The sequence below is a fragment of the Asparagus officinalis genome, chromosome 10, assembly GCF_001876935.1.
Source record: "Asparagus officinalis chromosome 10, Aspof.V1, whole genome shotgun sequence".
In the NCBI taxonomy this organism is placed as follows: Eukaryota; Viridiplantae; Streptophyta; class Magnoliopsida; order Asparagales; family Asparagaceae; genus Asparagus; species Asparagus officinalis.
This window is the reverse complement of record NC_033803.1, coordinates 69,321,035-69,339,058: the sequence shown is the minus strand read 5'-3', so window position 1 is coordinate 69,339,058 and position 18,024 is coordinate 69,321,035. Positions and strand designations below refer to the sequence as shown.

At 35.3% G+C, this 18,024-nt stretch overlaps 1 protein-coding gene and 1 non-coding gene across 2 annotated transcripts; both read right to left on the bottom strand.

Moving 5' to 3' along the window:
• Window positions 2,072-2,143, bottom strand: TRNAP-CGG. The gene has a single exon. It is a non-coding gene; the product is annotated as a tRNA-Pro (tRNA).
• On the bottom strand, window positions 4,188-5,709 carry LOC109826872 (early nodulin-75-like). The gene is made up of 2 exons (XM_020393888.1): window positions 5,388-5,709; window positions 4,188-5,329 (listed from the first exon to the last, which is right to left on the bottom strand). Exons 1-2 carry the CDS (start codon window positions 5,707-5,709, stop codon window positions 4,188-4,190), a joined length of 1,464 nt encoding a protein of 487 aa, XP_020249477.1.

The following is an 18,024-nucleotide window of genomic DNA, read 5'->3' as shown; positions in this document are numbered from 1 at the left end:
TAGAATTACAAAAAAAAAGTATCAAATTTTATCCTAAAAAGACTCCTTATAATAGAAGAAACAAATCATGAATAAAAATTAATTTTGTTTCTTAATCTAATTTGACTCCAAAATTAAATTTATTTCATAATCTATATTTCTTAATCTAAATAGACTATTAAGCGTCCTACATCTAACTGCAAAAAACAAATTCCTTATTATCTCACGCCAATTACAAGCTTTAATCATTCATAACTAGAAGAAAATAATAGAAATGACACTTCATTTGCTGGCTGAAGTTTACATCTTTTTGCTTTCTATCCAGGGCTGGCCCTGGGGTAAGCCCACCAAGACCCGGGGCTGGGGCAACCCAGGGCCGGGGGGCAACCTAGGGCCGGGGAGCAATCCATCTCTCCCGCTCCTTTACCCCTCAAACTGTAATTATCTTTGATTTTTGAAGTGGACTTTGTAAGAGGACCTTTATGCAAAAATTGTTATGGGTTCTATTTGTAAAAGAACTCTAATGAATACCCAAAACCCTACCCAACTCCTTTATTTCCGTCAGCATTTCGTCTCCTCCTTCTCGTCTCTGTTTCGCTCACAAAAAAAGAAAAAAAAAGAAAGAGAGAAAACCGCTCCTCTCCTCCTTCCCGAGCCTCCGACGGTCTGACCTTACTTTGCTCCCATCGGACCCGTCCTTCAGGCTTTACCCCGCTGACTCCTCCAACCCAATCATGTAAATTTTTTTAACTAAATAATTTTAGGGTTTTTTGGGACAGAAATTTAGGGTTTTGATGTTTTGCAATGAAATTAAGATTTCTGATTTTGAATCTTGGTTAAATCTTAGTTGTTGAATAATTGAATTAGGGGTTATGATGTTTTGGAATGGGTTGCTTATCGAATTTTGTTAACTATCCCAGTTACGGTTACCTCAGCGAAGAGAAGTTTCTCCAAGTTAAAATTAATAAAAAGTTATCTTCGCACTACCATGTCACAGAAACAATTGAATGGATTGGTAATGATATAAAATTAAAATGAATACTTGGAGAAACTTGAGTATGTTGACTTAATTGAAGAATTCGCTTTAAAAAATTCAATGAGAAGTATTTTTCTTTGAATTAAATTGTAGCACAAATGTAATCTCTTTTTATATGAATATTGATTCTGCATGAGAATATTATCAGTTTGAGCCCAATATAGAACGCTAAATTGTATTGTATGTATTCATTTTTATCGTAGTTGTTTGTAACTAAATTTTTAATATAAGGGGCAACCAAAATTAGATTGAGCTAGGGCAACCCAAAGCTCGGGGCCCGCCCTGTTTCTATCATCCAAAATGAATTTTCGCAAACGACATTTTCTTTCTCCTCGTTTTTGCTTATTGCAAAATGAACAATTAATCTAGATAATAACAAAGAATAGAAAAGCCTGATTTTTTTATCTCATCCTTCTAATTTTTCCTCCATGGAAGAGCTGATGCTGGAGCACCATAAGATGGAGGAGTAGTTATTTGTTCGAAGTACGGATTAAGGTGATTTTTTTCTCTCTGTAAGAAAAATATTTATTTTGCTTCTGAGTTTGGCAAAAAAAAGGTCCAATTTGAGTTAACTTTTTTAGTCAACACTTTCCTAATATTAAGGAGTAAAAACCCCTTGAATTTTAAAAAATAAATAATTAACAAAAAAGCTTGAATTTAAAAATTCACTTTCCTAATTTAAGGGCTAAAAAACACTTGAATTTTAAAAATACACTCGCCTACTTTTAAGGGTTAAAAAACACCTGAATTAAAAAGAGAACTAACAACAAACCCTTGAATTTAAAATAAATACACTTTCCTAATTTTAAGGGGTAAAGAAATCCTTGAATTAAAAAAAATAAATAATTAACAAAAAGTGAATCGAACTTAATTAACAAGAAACCCTTGAATTTTAAAAATACACTCCCCTAATTTTAAGGGTTAAAAAACACCTGAATTAAAAAGAAAACTAACAACAAACCCTTGAATTTAAAATAAATACACTTTCCTAATTTTAAGGGGTAAAAAAACCTTGAATTAAAAAAATAAATAATTAACAAAAAGTATGGATGGATAGGGGCGTTCCGAGAATCGAACTCGGGACCTCTCGCACCCGAAGCGAGAATCATACCACTAGACCAAACGCCCTTGCTGATTAATTTTATTCTATAAATAAATAATTAATTATATATGGCCATGGCCCTTATATCCGAAAAGATTTATCTTTCACTGCTCAACGATCAGAATTTTCTCATACTGCTGTCTCTGTAGTTGTTCATAACAATTCTACACCTTTTAGCCTATATTGCGTAATTTCGCTCCGAAATCTTATAAATGAACGTAACAAAACTCAAGCCCAGCACCTGTTACAACACCAAGAAATGAAAACTACATTAATTAACCACCATTATGTATATATAGTCTCAACAACTTAGATTTCGCTGTTCAATTAATGAAGTTTATTAAATTCTAGCCTCAGTTCCTATAGAAATTAAATCCACCAATGAAATTATAAATTCCAGTTACCACATATATAATCTGCACATTCCAAGCATCAAAAGTCCAGTATGCGTTCTAGTTTCTGAGATAGAATGATGGCATATCTGTGGACGGCTTGGAAAAGAGTTGAGGTGAAGGGAACATTAACTGTACATGTCAATTGCAACAATGCAGGCTTCATATCGAAAAGCTTAATTGACTTGTTAATTTTTTTTTTTCCTTGCTGCCATCTTTGATTGAACTCTCAGTTCACAGTTCAGAGATGCTAAATTGCGTAACGAACTGCTACCTGTGATCATAACGCGACTCAAATTCTGCGGATGCACGTTCACTTCGGTTGGTTTGTACATGAGATCATAACGCAAACAAACTCACAGCCGGGTCATGTAAATAGAGAGGATGAACACACGCATTTGCAAGAAATTAAAACATTTGACCAATCTAAATTGATCTCTGAAAAAATACAATTAATATCGTGACGAGAGTAACCACATCTTTTCCTTTTAGTTTTAATTTGTACATGTCTGGCATTTATCCAAAGTGTATAATTTGCCTAAACAATCACATTAGGATCTGTTGCATGGGCTCTCTACTATGAATTTAAACAGACTAACAAGCAATATTAATTTGCTCATAGTTTTTTTTTTCTGGTTTTCTCTGATATTAGTCCCTTAAATCTTTCATATGTTAAATTTGTCCCACCAACTCATTGCAACTGCTATTAATGTCCCCCATTCTCATATATTGCTACTAATTGTAGTAATTATTGGATGGGTTAATTTGAAATGGCTTATAAAAATTGGAGATCTAATTGCAATTTTAATGATTTGAGGGACTAATTTTGGAATGACAATTTCAATGATTTGAGAGACCAATTTCAAAGTATCGAAGATTTAAGGGACTAATATTTTACAAAAAAAAGAGACTTTTTTTTAAAATTAATTTGCACTTGAATCCATCTGAATTAATGTTTCAATTAATGAGGGACTAGTTCAAAATTTTCAAATATACAGTTCATCAACTCTTATGTAGGTGCAATTCGGTTGTTAGATCAAAAACTTGCCTTGTTGAGTCTTGCTTATTTCTATTATACTACAGTGATAATGTGGTATTCAGGTGATTTCTTTCTTTTGTTTCTAGTGTGAACTACAGGAAATTTTATGCTCATATATGTAATAAAGTTTTAAGAGCAAAAAATGGTTTCATATCTGGTCAGTGTACAGGAAAAACTGCATATAATTCTGCTTAGGTTCCACAAATTCTGAAAAAAAGAATTTGTGGTTGATTTAAGAATCAAGAATTTGATACTGAACTGAGAGATCTCTTGCTGTTGTGATTTAATTTTGATTGCTTGAACAGTTAAGAGAACCTGTGATACATGGAAAGATTTGTTTTAGCATTTGTTATGAAGTGAAAGAAGCCACAAACATCAGAGTAATTGAACTTCCCCCAATTGCAGATTGAGTTCTTTACTTGAAATAGAGAAACTTAATTCATAGAATGCAATAAAACAACAAAAACAAAATTCTGTCAGCAATCTATAAGCAAACATTTCTTGCTTAATTATTCAGACTGGGTGACATCCTACTATATAATACTTAAAACTCTCAACGATATTCTCCCGTAAAATATGTATTGCTCTTGTTTATTGACCATAAAATTTTAATACCAGCATGACATCCAACGGACTACTTCAAATGAGAAGCATTGTACCCAATATTGCCACAATTCCGACAACGGAGACTGACCGGAGCACATTAGCGGCGCTAGTTGGCGCTGGAGCTGGAGCATAAGCACCGGAGTAATAAGGAGCCTCCGCCGGAGAAGGAGAGTGGTGGTGGTGGTCTTCATGGAAAACCACTTCACGGTCGATGACGTAGGGAGAACCGGCAGGAGCGTGATGGCCGGGAGCCGGAGCTTTGGCCTGAGAATGGTGTCCGTGATGATGGTGGTGGCCTTTATGGTGGTCGATGACATGAAGATTGTATGGAGACTCGGACGGAGGTGAAGGGTGACGGATAACATGAAGTTGGATAGGAGACTCTGATGGAGGTTGAGGGACATCGGGACGGTACCATTTTTCCTCCCCCTTCATCAGATCGGCCGGAGCTTCATCGGGCGGATAATGATGGGCGGCCTCTAGATTGTAAGGAGACTCAGACGGAGGTGAAGAGAAGTCTATAGCATGGAGTTGGATGGGAGACTCGGACGGAGGTTGAGGGACACCGGGACGGTACCATTTTTCCTCCCCCTTCTTCGGAGCCGGAGCTTCAACGGGCGGATTAACATGAAGTTGGATAGGAGACTCTGATGGAGGTTGAGAGACACCGGGACGGTACCATTTTTCCTCCCCCTTCATCAGATCGGCCGGAGCTTCATCGGGCGGATAATGATGGGCGGCCTCAAGATTGTAAGGAGACTCAGACGGAGGTGAAGAGAAGCCTATAGCATGGAGTTGGATGGGGGACTCGGACGGAGGTTGAGGGACACCGGGACGGTACCATTTTTCCTCCCCCTTCGTCGGAGCCGGAGCTTCAACGGGCGGATTAACATGAAGTTGGATAGGAGACTCTGATGGAGGTTGAGGGACACCGGGACGGTACCATTTTTCCTCCCCCTTCATCAGATCGGCCGGAGCTTCATCGGGCGGATAATGATGGGCGGCCTCTAGATTGTAAGGAGACTCAGACGGAGGTGAAGAGAAGCCTATAGCATGGAGTTGGATGGGAGACTCGGACGGAGGTTGAGGGACACCGGGATGGTACCATTTTTCCTCCCCCTTCGTCAGAGCCGGAGCTTCAACGGGCGGATTAACATGAAGTTGGATAGGAGACTCTGATGGAGGTTGAGGGACACAGTTGGATAGGAGACTCTGATGGAGGTTGAGGGACACCGGGACGGTACCATTTTTCCTCCCCCTTCATCGGATCGGCCGGAGCTTCATCGGGCGGATAATGATGGGCGGCCTCAAGATTGTAAGGAGACTCGGACGGAGGTGAAGAGAAGCCTACAGCATGGAGTTGGATGGGAGACTCGGACGGAGGTGGAGTGACACCGGGACGGTACCACTGTTCCTCATCAGTCGAAGCCGGAGCTTCGACGGGAGGATGATGCGGAGGGTGGCGGTGATGGTGGTCCGGACGAGCGGCGAAAGAGGTCGTGAGAAGAACTGCGGCCGCGATCGCGGCGAGGAGGGAGCGTGGGAGGAGAGCCATATCTTTGGGAGGAAGAGGAGAAGGGAGAGTCGCGTTGATGCTCATGAAGAGGAGGTGGGGGGGCGTTGGTGAGTATATATAGGGAGTGTGGTGACTGGTGAGAGTATTGGAGTGAATAGAGTAAATCTTGTAGATTTGGCAGGAGTGATTGCTTGGATTTTGGTTTGACGAGGTTTCAATTTGGGCAAGGATTTGGTGCGTGTATGGAGATTGTGAGAGGTGAAAGAATTAGCACTGGAGTGCATGAATGGAGATTTTAGTGTATTTTTTTTTTTTTGCGTTTGGAAGAAGTTAAAGGTCAATCATGGTCCAACTTTTCAGGTCAGAATTGGTCCACCCGCACTTCGGATCAGCCTCGTCTTTTTCGAGTTGCCATGCACAGCCCGTTCACGCCTTTGAACAGACGAATACTCATACTTGGTTAGTTCTGCTTGATCATTTGTACGTAGGGCGTTAGTCATCTAGAACTTTTTAAGTTAAACTGGGATAATTGGTAAAGTAGGACAATTTTTTGTCACTCGGACAATTTAATGGAACAATGATAGATAATAGTGGATAATATTACGAAGTTGTATAATTTGGTAGGATAATAGTGGATAATTTGGTGGGATAATAGTGGATAATATTACGAATTTGTATAATTTGGTAGGATAATTTGGTGGGGGTAATGGTGAATATGTATTACTATTTTTAATAATTGTATATTAAAATAATATAAGATTGATTAGTCTAGTAACAACTATAAATATAAAGCAATAAATCATCACTATTTATCTAAAATAATATAAGATTGATTAGTCTAGTAACAACTATAAATATAAAGCAATAAATCATCACTATTTATCTCAAATAATAAAATACAACTATAAATATAAAGCAATAAATCATCACTATTTATCTCAAATAATAAAATATTTTCCAACTAAATGAAATTCTAAATCCATAGAGTGACTCGACTTAAATAATCTCACATGGCATCTGCCATAGAATTTCTCCAAGGTCATGCCGCTACTCGTTTAGTTTGTTGAGTCTATAACTCATCTTCTTCGTGTCGTAATTAAAGAAGGAATCAGTTTTTTTGATCTAATAATTAAAGCAATATCAGCGTTTTAAGTTCTAGGGGGGCTAGTCATCTAGAACTTTTTAAGTTGAACTGGGATAATTGGTAAAGTGGGATACTTTTTTGACACAGGGACAATTTAATGGAACAATGATGGATAATTTTTGAAGTGGAATAATTTGGTAGGATAATTTGGTGGGATACTTGTGGATAATATTATAAAGTTGTATAATTTGGTAGGATAATTTGGTGGGGATAATGGTGAATATATATTACTATTTTTAATAGTTGTATATTAAAAATAATATAAGATTGATTAGGCTAGTAACAACTATAAATATAAAGCAATAAATCTGTAGGCTGTCTAAAAATCACAATAGATAGTTGATCCCCCATCAAACACCGATGATGGAAGTTACAATCTGACGACTTCCAGAAGGCTACAATTTGAGGACTTTCACGTAGAAGGCTACAATCTGATGACCTTCACGACAACTGATGAAAGCTCTAATTCAACAGCATTCACAATCAACATCGGGAGTTACAATCTGACGACTCTCATACGACTCTCATATTTTCAAAGAGCCAAGACGAAGGTTACAAGGTGACGATCTTTGCAACGCTCTAGCAAAAGAGACTACAAATTGACGGTCTCTTCATATTAAAACGCATATATCTCTCAAACCGTAAGGAATTTGGCAAAACGGAGGAAGCGAACCTGGTTCGGATGGCCCCGCCTCTTCGAGATAGCCGATTTTCATATATAATTCGTCCAATTCCGACTTACGGTTTGAAAGTTATGACATGTTCTTCGCAACAAATTATGTTCTGAAGTCCGTCCGCAAGACCAGACTTCGTTAGAACATTGGACTTAGCTTGAAGCTCGCCAAGCCCGCCTAAGGTTCGCCTCTGCATTACAGAGTCAAAACGTACAGGTCGAACCAGCGTTATAACCTCAAAACGCAGAGGTTATCCTTGGGATATAACATCAAAACGCAGAGTTACGGCACAACTCTACGTTTTCAGCCTAAAACGCAGAGTTCACCTCTAAAACGGTCCAACTGTGCGTTTTCAGCCTAAAATAGGCTCAACTCTGCGTTTTCAGCCTAAAACGCAGAGTTCATCTCTAAAACAGCACGACCTGTGCGTTTTCAGCCTAAAATAGGCTCAACTCTGCGTTATCAGCCTAAAACGCAGAGTTCATCTCTAAAACAGCACGACCTGTGCGTTTTCAGCCTTTAAACAGGCCCAACTGTGCGTTTTCAGGCCTAACTCTGTGTTTCAGGTCCAGAAACGCACAGTTCGGGCCCAGAACGCTGTTTTCAGCGTTTTAACTCGTTCAAAGCACTAACAGAACGGTTTCAAAACCGTTTTCCCTACGATTTAGGGAGCTGTTTAAGAGGGGGCGGTTACACCCCCCACTCAGCCCATTGAGGGGATAGTTACCACCCTTAATCCCCTATAAATAGTGGGAAACTCAACTAAGTTCGGGGCTCTTGGATCCTTCTTTTTGGGGGCAGCAAAGAAGAGATCTTCGGCTAGCTTCTGATCGGATTTTATCTCATCAACAGAGGGAGATTCGGTCAAGGGCTTTTGGGATCTGAGACTTGGCAGCAAAGGGGGAATTTCTTGGAGATCGGATCATTCTCCAACAGAGATCATCTTCAAGATTGGCAACAGGAGCATTCCTTTGGCTTATAACCGACTTTCGGTTCAAATCAACTCTTTTTCAAGAGGTCAAACTCGTTCAGAGTTATCAACTCGATCAGAGTTCAAAACTTGCTCTGTAAGTTCTTCTTCAAACTCGATCAGAGTTATCAACTCATCAAGAGTTTTAAACTTGCTTTGCAAGTTCTCCACAGCATCAAATCGTGAGGAGAAAATCATGTTCCAGTGAATCAAGACGTTCGGATCGTCAACGAGAAGCAAACTCGACGCGAGCATTCAAGGGAGGCATCTCATCGTCACCGTGAAGAACCCAGAATTAAACAAAGGGGAGAATCAAATTCATTCTCCTCTCTTTTGTAATCGGAATCCAAATTGTAATTGATTTTAAGAGGAATACAAGTTAATTTTTCTTTCATTGTCTTTTTACTGCAAATTTTCAACAAACAAAATCATCACTATTTATCTCAAATAATAAAATATTTTCCAACTAAATGTAAACCTAAATCCCTAGAGTGACTCGACTTCCATAATCCCACATGGCATCTGCCATAAAATTTCTCCAATGTCCTACCACTACTCGTTTAGTTTGTTGAGTCTATAACTCATCTTCTTCGTGTCGTAATTAAAGAAGGAATCAGTTTTTTTGATCTAATAATTAAAGTAATATCGGCTTTTTAAGTTCTAGGGGGGTTAGTCATCTAAAACTTTTTAAGTTGAACTGGGATAATTGGTAAAGTGGGACACTTTTTTGACACAGGGACAATTTAATGGAACAATGATGGATAATTTTTGAAGTGGAATAATTTGGTAGGATAATTTGGTGGGATACTTGTGGATAATATTATAAAGTTGTATAATTTGGTAGGATAATTTGGTGGGGGTAATGGTGAATATATATTACTATTTTTAATAATTGTATATTAAAAATAATATAAGATTGATTAGGCTAGTAACAACTATAAATATAAAGCAATAAATCATCACTATTTATCTCAAATAATAAAATATTTTCCAACTAAATGTAAATCTAAATCCCTAGAGTGACTCGACTTCCATAATCCCACATGGCATCTGCCATAGAATTTCTCCAATGTCCTACCGCTACTCGTTTAGTTTGTTGAGTCTATAACTCATCTTCTTCGTGTCGTAATTAAAGAAGTGTAGACGGTAAAAAATACCTCTATGGGTCTACAGGAAATTTGCCTACGAGAAGAGTTCGCACGCCCAATTCTCTGGCACGGACCTAAATCGCGTAGACGTCGACTGTACTCAGGTCCAGGTTCGCCTAACGGGCGACTCGCCAGCATGAGTCTGGGTCGATCAGGATGGCAGAAATTCGCTCTTCGCTCAACCCGCCTGCCCGAGTTCGGAATCGAATCCGCCAGCAAGCCCCAAAACCGTCAGTACAGCTGGATATCCACTACCCCACGTGCTGAGATGGACCTTCCCATCTCTCTCGACCCGAAGGGAGAGAGAGCACAGTACCCCAGGACCGTCAAACGGCCGCTCGCAGTGCGCACAGCGCGAAGGGACTGGACAGGTGTCGAGTCAACCTGAGCATTCATAAATGCGACTCACCTCGGCTGTCTGAGCCAAGAGCTGGATCCGCCGGCACTCGGCAAGCTGGCTAGACCCACTCGAGTACTGTACACCTACTTCACCGCCTCCCCTGACCGGAAAGGAGAAAGCACCGTGCTCAAAGCACGCCGGGCGATTACGCACAGTACAAGTGATCGGACAGACACTTCATCGATCTGCGAACTCATAAATGCGGTTCATTAATGCTGGTCAAATCCACTCGGATAGCAGTCGGTTGTTGCCTCACATACTAGAATGGGCCTTCCCATCGTAGGTGACAGGACATAGAACACAATCCCTGGAATGACCGTTCATGGTATCGAGGAACGGCGAGACGTCTCTGAAGAGGATGTGGTCACATCCCACAATTCAAGGAGAAGTCAAGCTGTCCTTCTTTCATTTAAAAACCCCTTCCAGCACGATGGAAGAGAGGTCGCAAAACTTGGAGAAAAAAGAGTTGAGACCAAGCTGTTAGCAAATCCTTGCATTACAGCACTGCTGCCTAGTTCCGAGCTCCGATCGCCGACGAACTAAGCAGACCCGAACTCCATTGCCCCGAGCTTCTACTGCGAACTGAAGCTCTCCAGCAACCTCATTCAAACGGTCCAAGGGAAGCAGACTCGACCCGAGCATCGAGCGAAGCGTCCTATAGCCACCTAAAGTCCCCACACAAAAACAAAGAGGGCCTTCCCTCTGCTTCTGTTGTAAACATTTGATTTGTTAGTTTGTAATAAGCTTTCTTATAAATACAAACGAAACTCCTTTCTTCGGAAGAATCAAATTTTCACCCTACAAGAAGGAATCAGTTTTTTTGATCTAATAATTAAAGCAATATCGACTTTTTAAGTTCTAGGGGGGTTAGTCATCTAGAACTTTTTAAGTTGAACTAGGATAATTGGTAAAGTGGGATACTTTTTTGACACAGGGACAATTTAATGGAACAATGATGGATACTTTTTGAAGTGGAATAATTTGGTAGGATAATTTGATGGGATACTTGTGGATAATATTATAAAGTTGTATAATTTGGTAGGATAATTTGGTGGGGATAATGGTGAATATATATTACTATTTTTAATAATTGTATATTAAAAATAATATAAGATTGATTAGGCTAGTAACAACTATAAATATAAAGCAATAAATCATTACTATTTATCTCAAATAATAATAAAATTTCCAACTAAATGTAAATCTAAATCCCTAGAGTGATCGACTCGACTTCCATAATCTCACATGGCATCTGCCATAGAATTTCTCCAAGGTCCTACCGCTACTCGTTTAGTTTGTTGAGTCTATAACTCGTCTTCTTCGTGTTGTAATTAAAGAAGGAATCAGTTTTTTTGATCTAATAATTAAAGCAATATCGGCTTTTGAAGTTCGGGGGGTAGTCATCTAGAACTTTTTAAGTTAAACTAGGATAATTGATAAAGTGTGATACTTTTTTAACACTAGGACAATTTAATGGAACAATGATGAATACTTTTTGATGTAGAATAATTTGGTACGATAATTTGGTGGGATAATGGTGGATAATATTATGAAGTTGTATGATTTGGTAGGGCAATTTGGTGGGGGGTAATGGTGAATATATATTACTATTTTTAATAATTGTATATTAAAAATAATATAAGATTTATTAGTCTAGTAACAACTATAAATATAAAGCAATAAATCATCACTATTTATCTCAAATAATAAAATATTTTCCAACTAAATAAAAATCTAAATCCTTAGAGTGACTCGACTTCCATAATCCCACATGACATCTGTCATAGAATTTCTCCAAGGTCATGTCGCTACTCGTTTAGTTGTTGAGTCTATAACTTGTCTTCTTCATGTCGTAATTAAAGAAGGAATCAGTTTTTTTGATCTAATAATTAAAGCAATATCGGCTTTTTAAGTTCTAGGGGGGGTTAGTCATCTAGAACTTTTTAAGTTGAACTGGGATAATTGGTAAAATGTGATACTTTTTTAACACTTAGACAATTTAATGGAACAATGATGGATAATTTTTAAAGTGGAATAATTTGGTAGGATAATTTGGTGGGATACTGGTGGATAATATTATGAAGTTGTATAATTTGGTAGGATAATTTGGTGGGATACTTGTGGATAATATTATAAAGTTGTATAATTTGGTAGGATAATTTGGTGAGGATAATGGTGAATATATATTATTATTTTTAATAATTGTATATTAAAAATAATATAAGATTAATTAGGCTAGTAACAACTATAAATATAAAGCAATAAATCATCACTATTTATCTCAAATAATGAAATGTTTTCCAACTAAATGTAAATCTAAATCCATAGAGTGACTCGACTTCCATAATCCCACATGGCATCTGCCATAGAATTTCTTCAAGGTCCTACCGCAACTTGTTTGGTTTGTTGAGTCTATAACTCGTCTTCTTCATGTCCTAATTAAAGAAGGAATCGGTTTTTTTATCTAATAATTAAAGCAATATTGGCTTTTTTAAGTTCTAGTGGGTAGTCATCTAGAACTTTTTAAGTTAAACTAGGATAATTGATAAAGTGTGATACTTTTTTAACACTGGGACAATTTAATGGAACAATGATGAATAATTTTTGATGTAGAATAATTTGGTAGGATAATTTGGTGGGATAATGGTGGATAATATTATGAAGTTGTATAATTTGGTAGGATAATTTGGTGGGGGTAATGATGAATATATATTACTATTTTTAATAATTGTATATTAAAAATAATATAAGATTGATTAGTCTAGTAACAACTATAAATATAAAGTAATAAATCATCACTATTTATCTCAAATAATAAAATATTTTCCAACTAAATGAAAATCTAAATCCATAGAGTGACTCAACTTCCATAATCTCACATGGCATCTACCATAGAATTTCTCCAAAGTCAATCTGCTACTCGTTTAGTTTGTTGAGTCTATAACTTATCTTCTCCGTGTTGTAATTAAAGAAGGAATCAGTTTTTTTGATCTAATAATTAAAGCAATATCTGCTTTTTAAGTTCTAGGGGGGTTAGTCATCTAGAACTTTTTAAGTTGAACTGGGATAATTGGTAAAGTAGGATACTTTTTTGACATCGGGACAATTTAATGGAACAATGATGGATAATTTTTAAAGTGGAATAATTTGGTAGGATAATTTGGTGGGATACTGGTGGATAATATTATAAAGTTGTATAATTTGGTAGGATAATTTGGTGGGATACTTATATATGGATAATATTATGAAGTTGTATAATTTGATAGGATAATTTGGTAGGGATAATGGTGAATATATATTACTATTTTTAATAATTGTATATTAAAAATAATATAAGATTGATTAGGCTAGTAACAACTATAAATATAAAGCAATAAATCATCACTATTTATCTCAAATAATAAAATATTTTCTAGGCTAGTAACAACTATAAATATAAAGCAATAAATCATCACTATTTATCTCAAATAATAAAATATTTTTCAACTAAATGTAAATCTAGATCCCTAGAGTGACTCGACTTCCATAATCCCACATGACATCTGCCATAGAATTTCTCCAAGGTCTTACCGCTACTTGATTAGTTTTTTGAGTCTATAACTCGCCTTCTTCATGTCCTAATTAAAGAAGGAATCAGTTTTTTATCTAATAATTAAAGCAATATTGGCCTTTTGAAGTTCGGGGGGTAGTCATCTAGAACTTTTTAAGTTAAACTAGGATAATTGATAAAGTGTGATACTTTTTTAACACTGGGACAATTTAATGGAACAATGATGAATAATTTTTGAAGTAGAATAATTTGGTAGGATAATTTGGTGGGATAATGGTGGATAATATTATGAAGTTGTATAATTTGGTAGGATAATTTGGTGGGAGTAATGGTGAATATATATTACTATTTTTAATAATTGTATATTAAAAATAATATAAGATTGATTAGTCTAGTAACAACTATAAATATAAAGCAATAAATCATCACTATTTATCTCAAATAATAAAATATTTTCCAACTAAATAAAAATCTAAATCCCTAGAGTGACTCGATGTCCATAATCCCACATGGCATCTGCCATAGAATTTCTCCAAGCCCTATCGCTACTCGTTGAGTTTGTTGAGTATATAACTCATCTTCTTTATGTCCTAATTAAAGAAGGAATCAGTTTTTTTGATCTAATAATTAAAGCAATATCAGCTTTTTAAGTTCTAGGGGGGAGGGGGTTAGTCATCGAGAACTTTTTAAGTTGAACTGGGATAATTGGTAAAGTGGGATACTTTTTTGACACTAGGACAATTTAATAAAACAATGATGGATAATTTTTAAAGTGGAATAATTTGGTAGGATAATTTGGTGGGATACTTGTGGATAATATTATGAAGTTGTATAATTTGGTAGGATAATTTGGTGGGGGTAATGGTGAATATATAGTACTATTTTTAATAATCGTATATTAAAAATAATATAAGATTGATTAGTCTAGTAACAACTATAAATATAAAGCAATAAATCATCACTATTTATCTCAAATAATAAAATGTTTTCCAACTAAATGAAAATCTAAATCCCTAGAGTGACTCAACTTCCATAATCCCACATGACATTTGCCATAGAATTTCTCTAAGTTTCTGCCACTACTCGTTGAGTTTGTTGAGTCTATAACTAATCTTCTTCATGTCAGGAATCAGTTTTTTTATCTAATAACTAAAGCAATATCGGCTTTTTAAGTTCTATTTTCTATTTGGATTTGGGGGGGGGGGGTTAGTCATCTAGAACTTTTTAAGTTGAACTGAGATAATTGGTAAAGTGTGATACTTTTTTGACACTGAGACAACTTAATGGAACAATGATAGATAATTTTTGGAGTAGAATAATTTGGTAGGATAATTTAGTGGGATAATGGTGGATAATATTATAAAGTTGTATAATTTGGTAGGATAATTTGGTGGGGGTAATGGTGAATATATATTACTATTTTTAATAATTGTATATTAAAAATAATATAAGATTGATTAGTCTAGTAATAACTATAAATATAGAGCAATAAATCATCACTATTTATATCAAATAATAAAATATTTTCCAACTAAATGAAAATCTAAATCCCTAGAGTGACTCGACTTTCATAATCCCACATGACATCTGCCATAGAATTTCTCCAAGGTCCTGTCGCTACTCGTTGGGTTTGTTGAGTCTATAACTCATCTTCTTCATGTCCTAATTAAAGAAGGAATTAATTTTTTTGATCTAATAATTAACGCAATATCGGCTTTTTAATTTCTAGGGGGGGTTAGTCATCTAGAACTTTTTTTAGTTGAACTGGGATAATTGGTAAAGTGTGATACTTTTTTGACACTAGGATAATTTAATGGAATAATGATGAATAATTTTTGGAGTGGAATAATTTGGTAGAATAATTTAGTGGGATAATGGTGAATAATATTATGAAGTTGTATAATTTGGTGGGGGTAATGGTGAATATATATTACTATTTTTAATAATTATATATTAAAAATAATATAAGATTGATTAGTCTAGTAATAACTATAAATATAAAGCAATAAATAATCACTATTTATCTCAAATAATAAAATAATTTTCAACTAAATAAAAATCTAAATCCCCAGAGTGACTCGACTTCCATAATCCTACATGGCATCTGCCATAGAATTTCTCCAAGGTCCTGCCGCTACTCGTTGAGTTTGTTGAGTCTATAACTCGTCTTCTTCATGTCCTAATTAAAGAAGGAATCAATTTTTTTTGATCTGATAATTAAAGCAATTTCGGCTTTTTTAGTTCTAAGGGAGAACTTAAAATTAGAATCGGGATAATCTGTGGGATGAATTTTTAAGGTGTTAGTTACATAAAACTAAAACTAGAACAAAATTTTACAGTATTAGTCAAGTAGAACTCTAATAAAACTAAAATTGAGATAATGGTACAAAATTCTCCAACTTTTTTCATTTTTCTATATAAAAACGAGAGTTCTAGTCTCTCAAATTATTCCAAGTTTTAGCATGGAACTAGGTGGTCAAAAACTAGAACTCATATTTATTTTGTTATTTTTATTTTTTATATTTATTTTTTATTTACTTCTTTATTATTATGGCTATCACCATCATTAGACCATTATTATAATAATAATTGTTAATATATTATAGTCTAACCAAAAGTTATTTAATAGTAAAGAACATTCTTGTAAGCAATTATTAATCAACAATAGTAAGTTTAAAATACATAAATAGCATTTATATCTTCAAAATGCATAAATATATATTTCATGATTTTAAAAATTTATCCCGCGTTATTTTATCAAAATATCCCGCTTCACAAAATTGTTCCTATTTATCCTACTAAAATATTCCACTAGCGAAAAATTTCCCCACTTTAATAATTATCCTATTTTGTATGAAAATGTTCCAATTGACTAACACCCCGTAGAGAAAATGTTCGTGAAATATGGAGTACATGTTCCTCAATCTTGTCTATTATGCGATATTGTGGTTGAATATTCTCCTCCCTACGAACCTTTGTTGATTTGAATGCTGAGAAGCAAACGAGGCTAAAAATGTGTGGAATTATAGTTTGCTTACTGAACTTCTTACTGCTACTATAAACCATATAATTATTGGTTTATTTTAATTTTTTTATTATTTCTTACTTTTCTTCACCCAACTATAACTTGTAAAAAAAACTACCTCTCCACCAGTACTACTTTTACTTTCTCTTTATTTACTTCCCTTAATAAATCAGCTGAAGTGACCTTATTATTCTCAAGAAAGAAGGATTTTTGACAAATAAATAAACTATGGTTAAGAAACAATAGACCATGGTAAAAACAAGAGAACATGCATAAGAAAGAAAGGACAATTAGGATTTTCTTGATGGTGGTGGGCCTTTACATTTTTAATATTTTGAATCTACTTTTCTATAATTAAAGTTAGGATTCAAAAGTTCAGTGTTTATACCACAGTAAATTACTATAGCATAAACAATAAGGGGGTGTTTGTTTCAAATCCTATAATTTTAGGATATGAATTTCACCATAGGATTTAAAATTCATAGGTGTTTTGTTATGAGTTGGGATTTCTAATATGTTGCTTGTTAATATTTTGGGATTTGGAATACTACAATTTGTAATATTTTGTTTGTTACAAGCTCAAATTGTAGCATTACCAAATGTTAAAAATTTGTAATATGATGAATAATATACTATCTTGGTGAGGTTACCTCCCACAAAAAGACAAAATTAGGATTTGTCAAATCCTCTCGAATTGAGAGGTAAGCACGCCTATTTATGAGATTTGTCAAAATTCTCTCCGATTGAGAGGATTTGTCAAATTCTAAAAATTGGGCACTTTTTTACTTTTGGTATTCAGTATTCTAAAAATTTTCTTAAAACAAAAATCATATATGGAATCCTAAAATACAAAAAAACTCATTTTTTGATCACAAAACTTGTAATCCATACCAAATGTCAAAATTTTTGGTGAAACAAATAACCCTAAATCTTTGGGTCCTCCGGTAAGCTTAAAGAAGTAAATTCACTATTCATGCTACAGCATATATTGTATCATGAACAATACTCATTTAAGTATATAGCAAGAGATATGATTTTTAATTTTAAGCATACAATAATCAAATCAAATGTATTAAACCTTAGAGGGAGGCATGTTGATAATGTATTTTAAAGAAAACAGGGGGGCCATGCTTTGTAGAGGGAACACACTAGTTGGTTAGGTTACTGAATCTTGTAAATTGTTTCAAATAGTTCATCTAACTTTCTACTGTTTGATTTGAAGGTAATATTCCTTTTAACTTAAAATTTTTAAGTTAACTAGATTAACACGTTGGACGGGAATCCTAAATGAGGGAGTAATTGAAACCAACTTATAAGCTTTGGGGAGCTAATAGCAAGTTATATTATTTGAGGGTGTATATTTGAAATATCAGCGATGTGAGGGGCTGGGAAAGTTCTAGGGTTTGCTCTGATATCAGATTCTCCCCTCTTCACGCTCTTGGC

Coding starts and splice junctions, on each gene's coding strand:
- LOC109826872 (XM_020393888.1), bottom strand. CDS start 5,709: ATGGCTCTCCTCCCACGCTCCCTCCTCGCCGCGATCGCGGCCGCAGTT. Junction 5,330..5,387: donor GGAAAAATGGTACCGTCCCG/GTGTCCCTCAAC, acceptor AACCTCCATCAG/AGTCTCCTATCCAACTTCAT.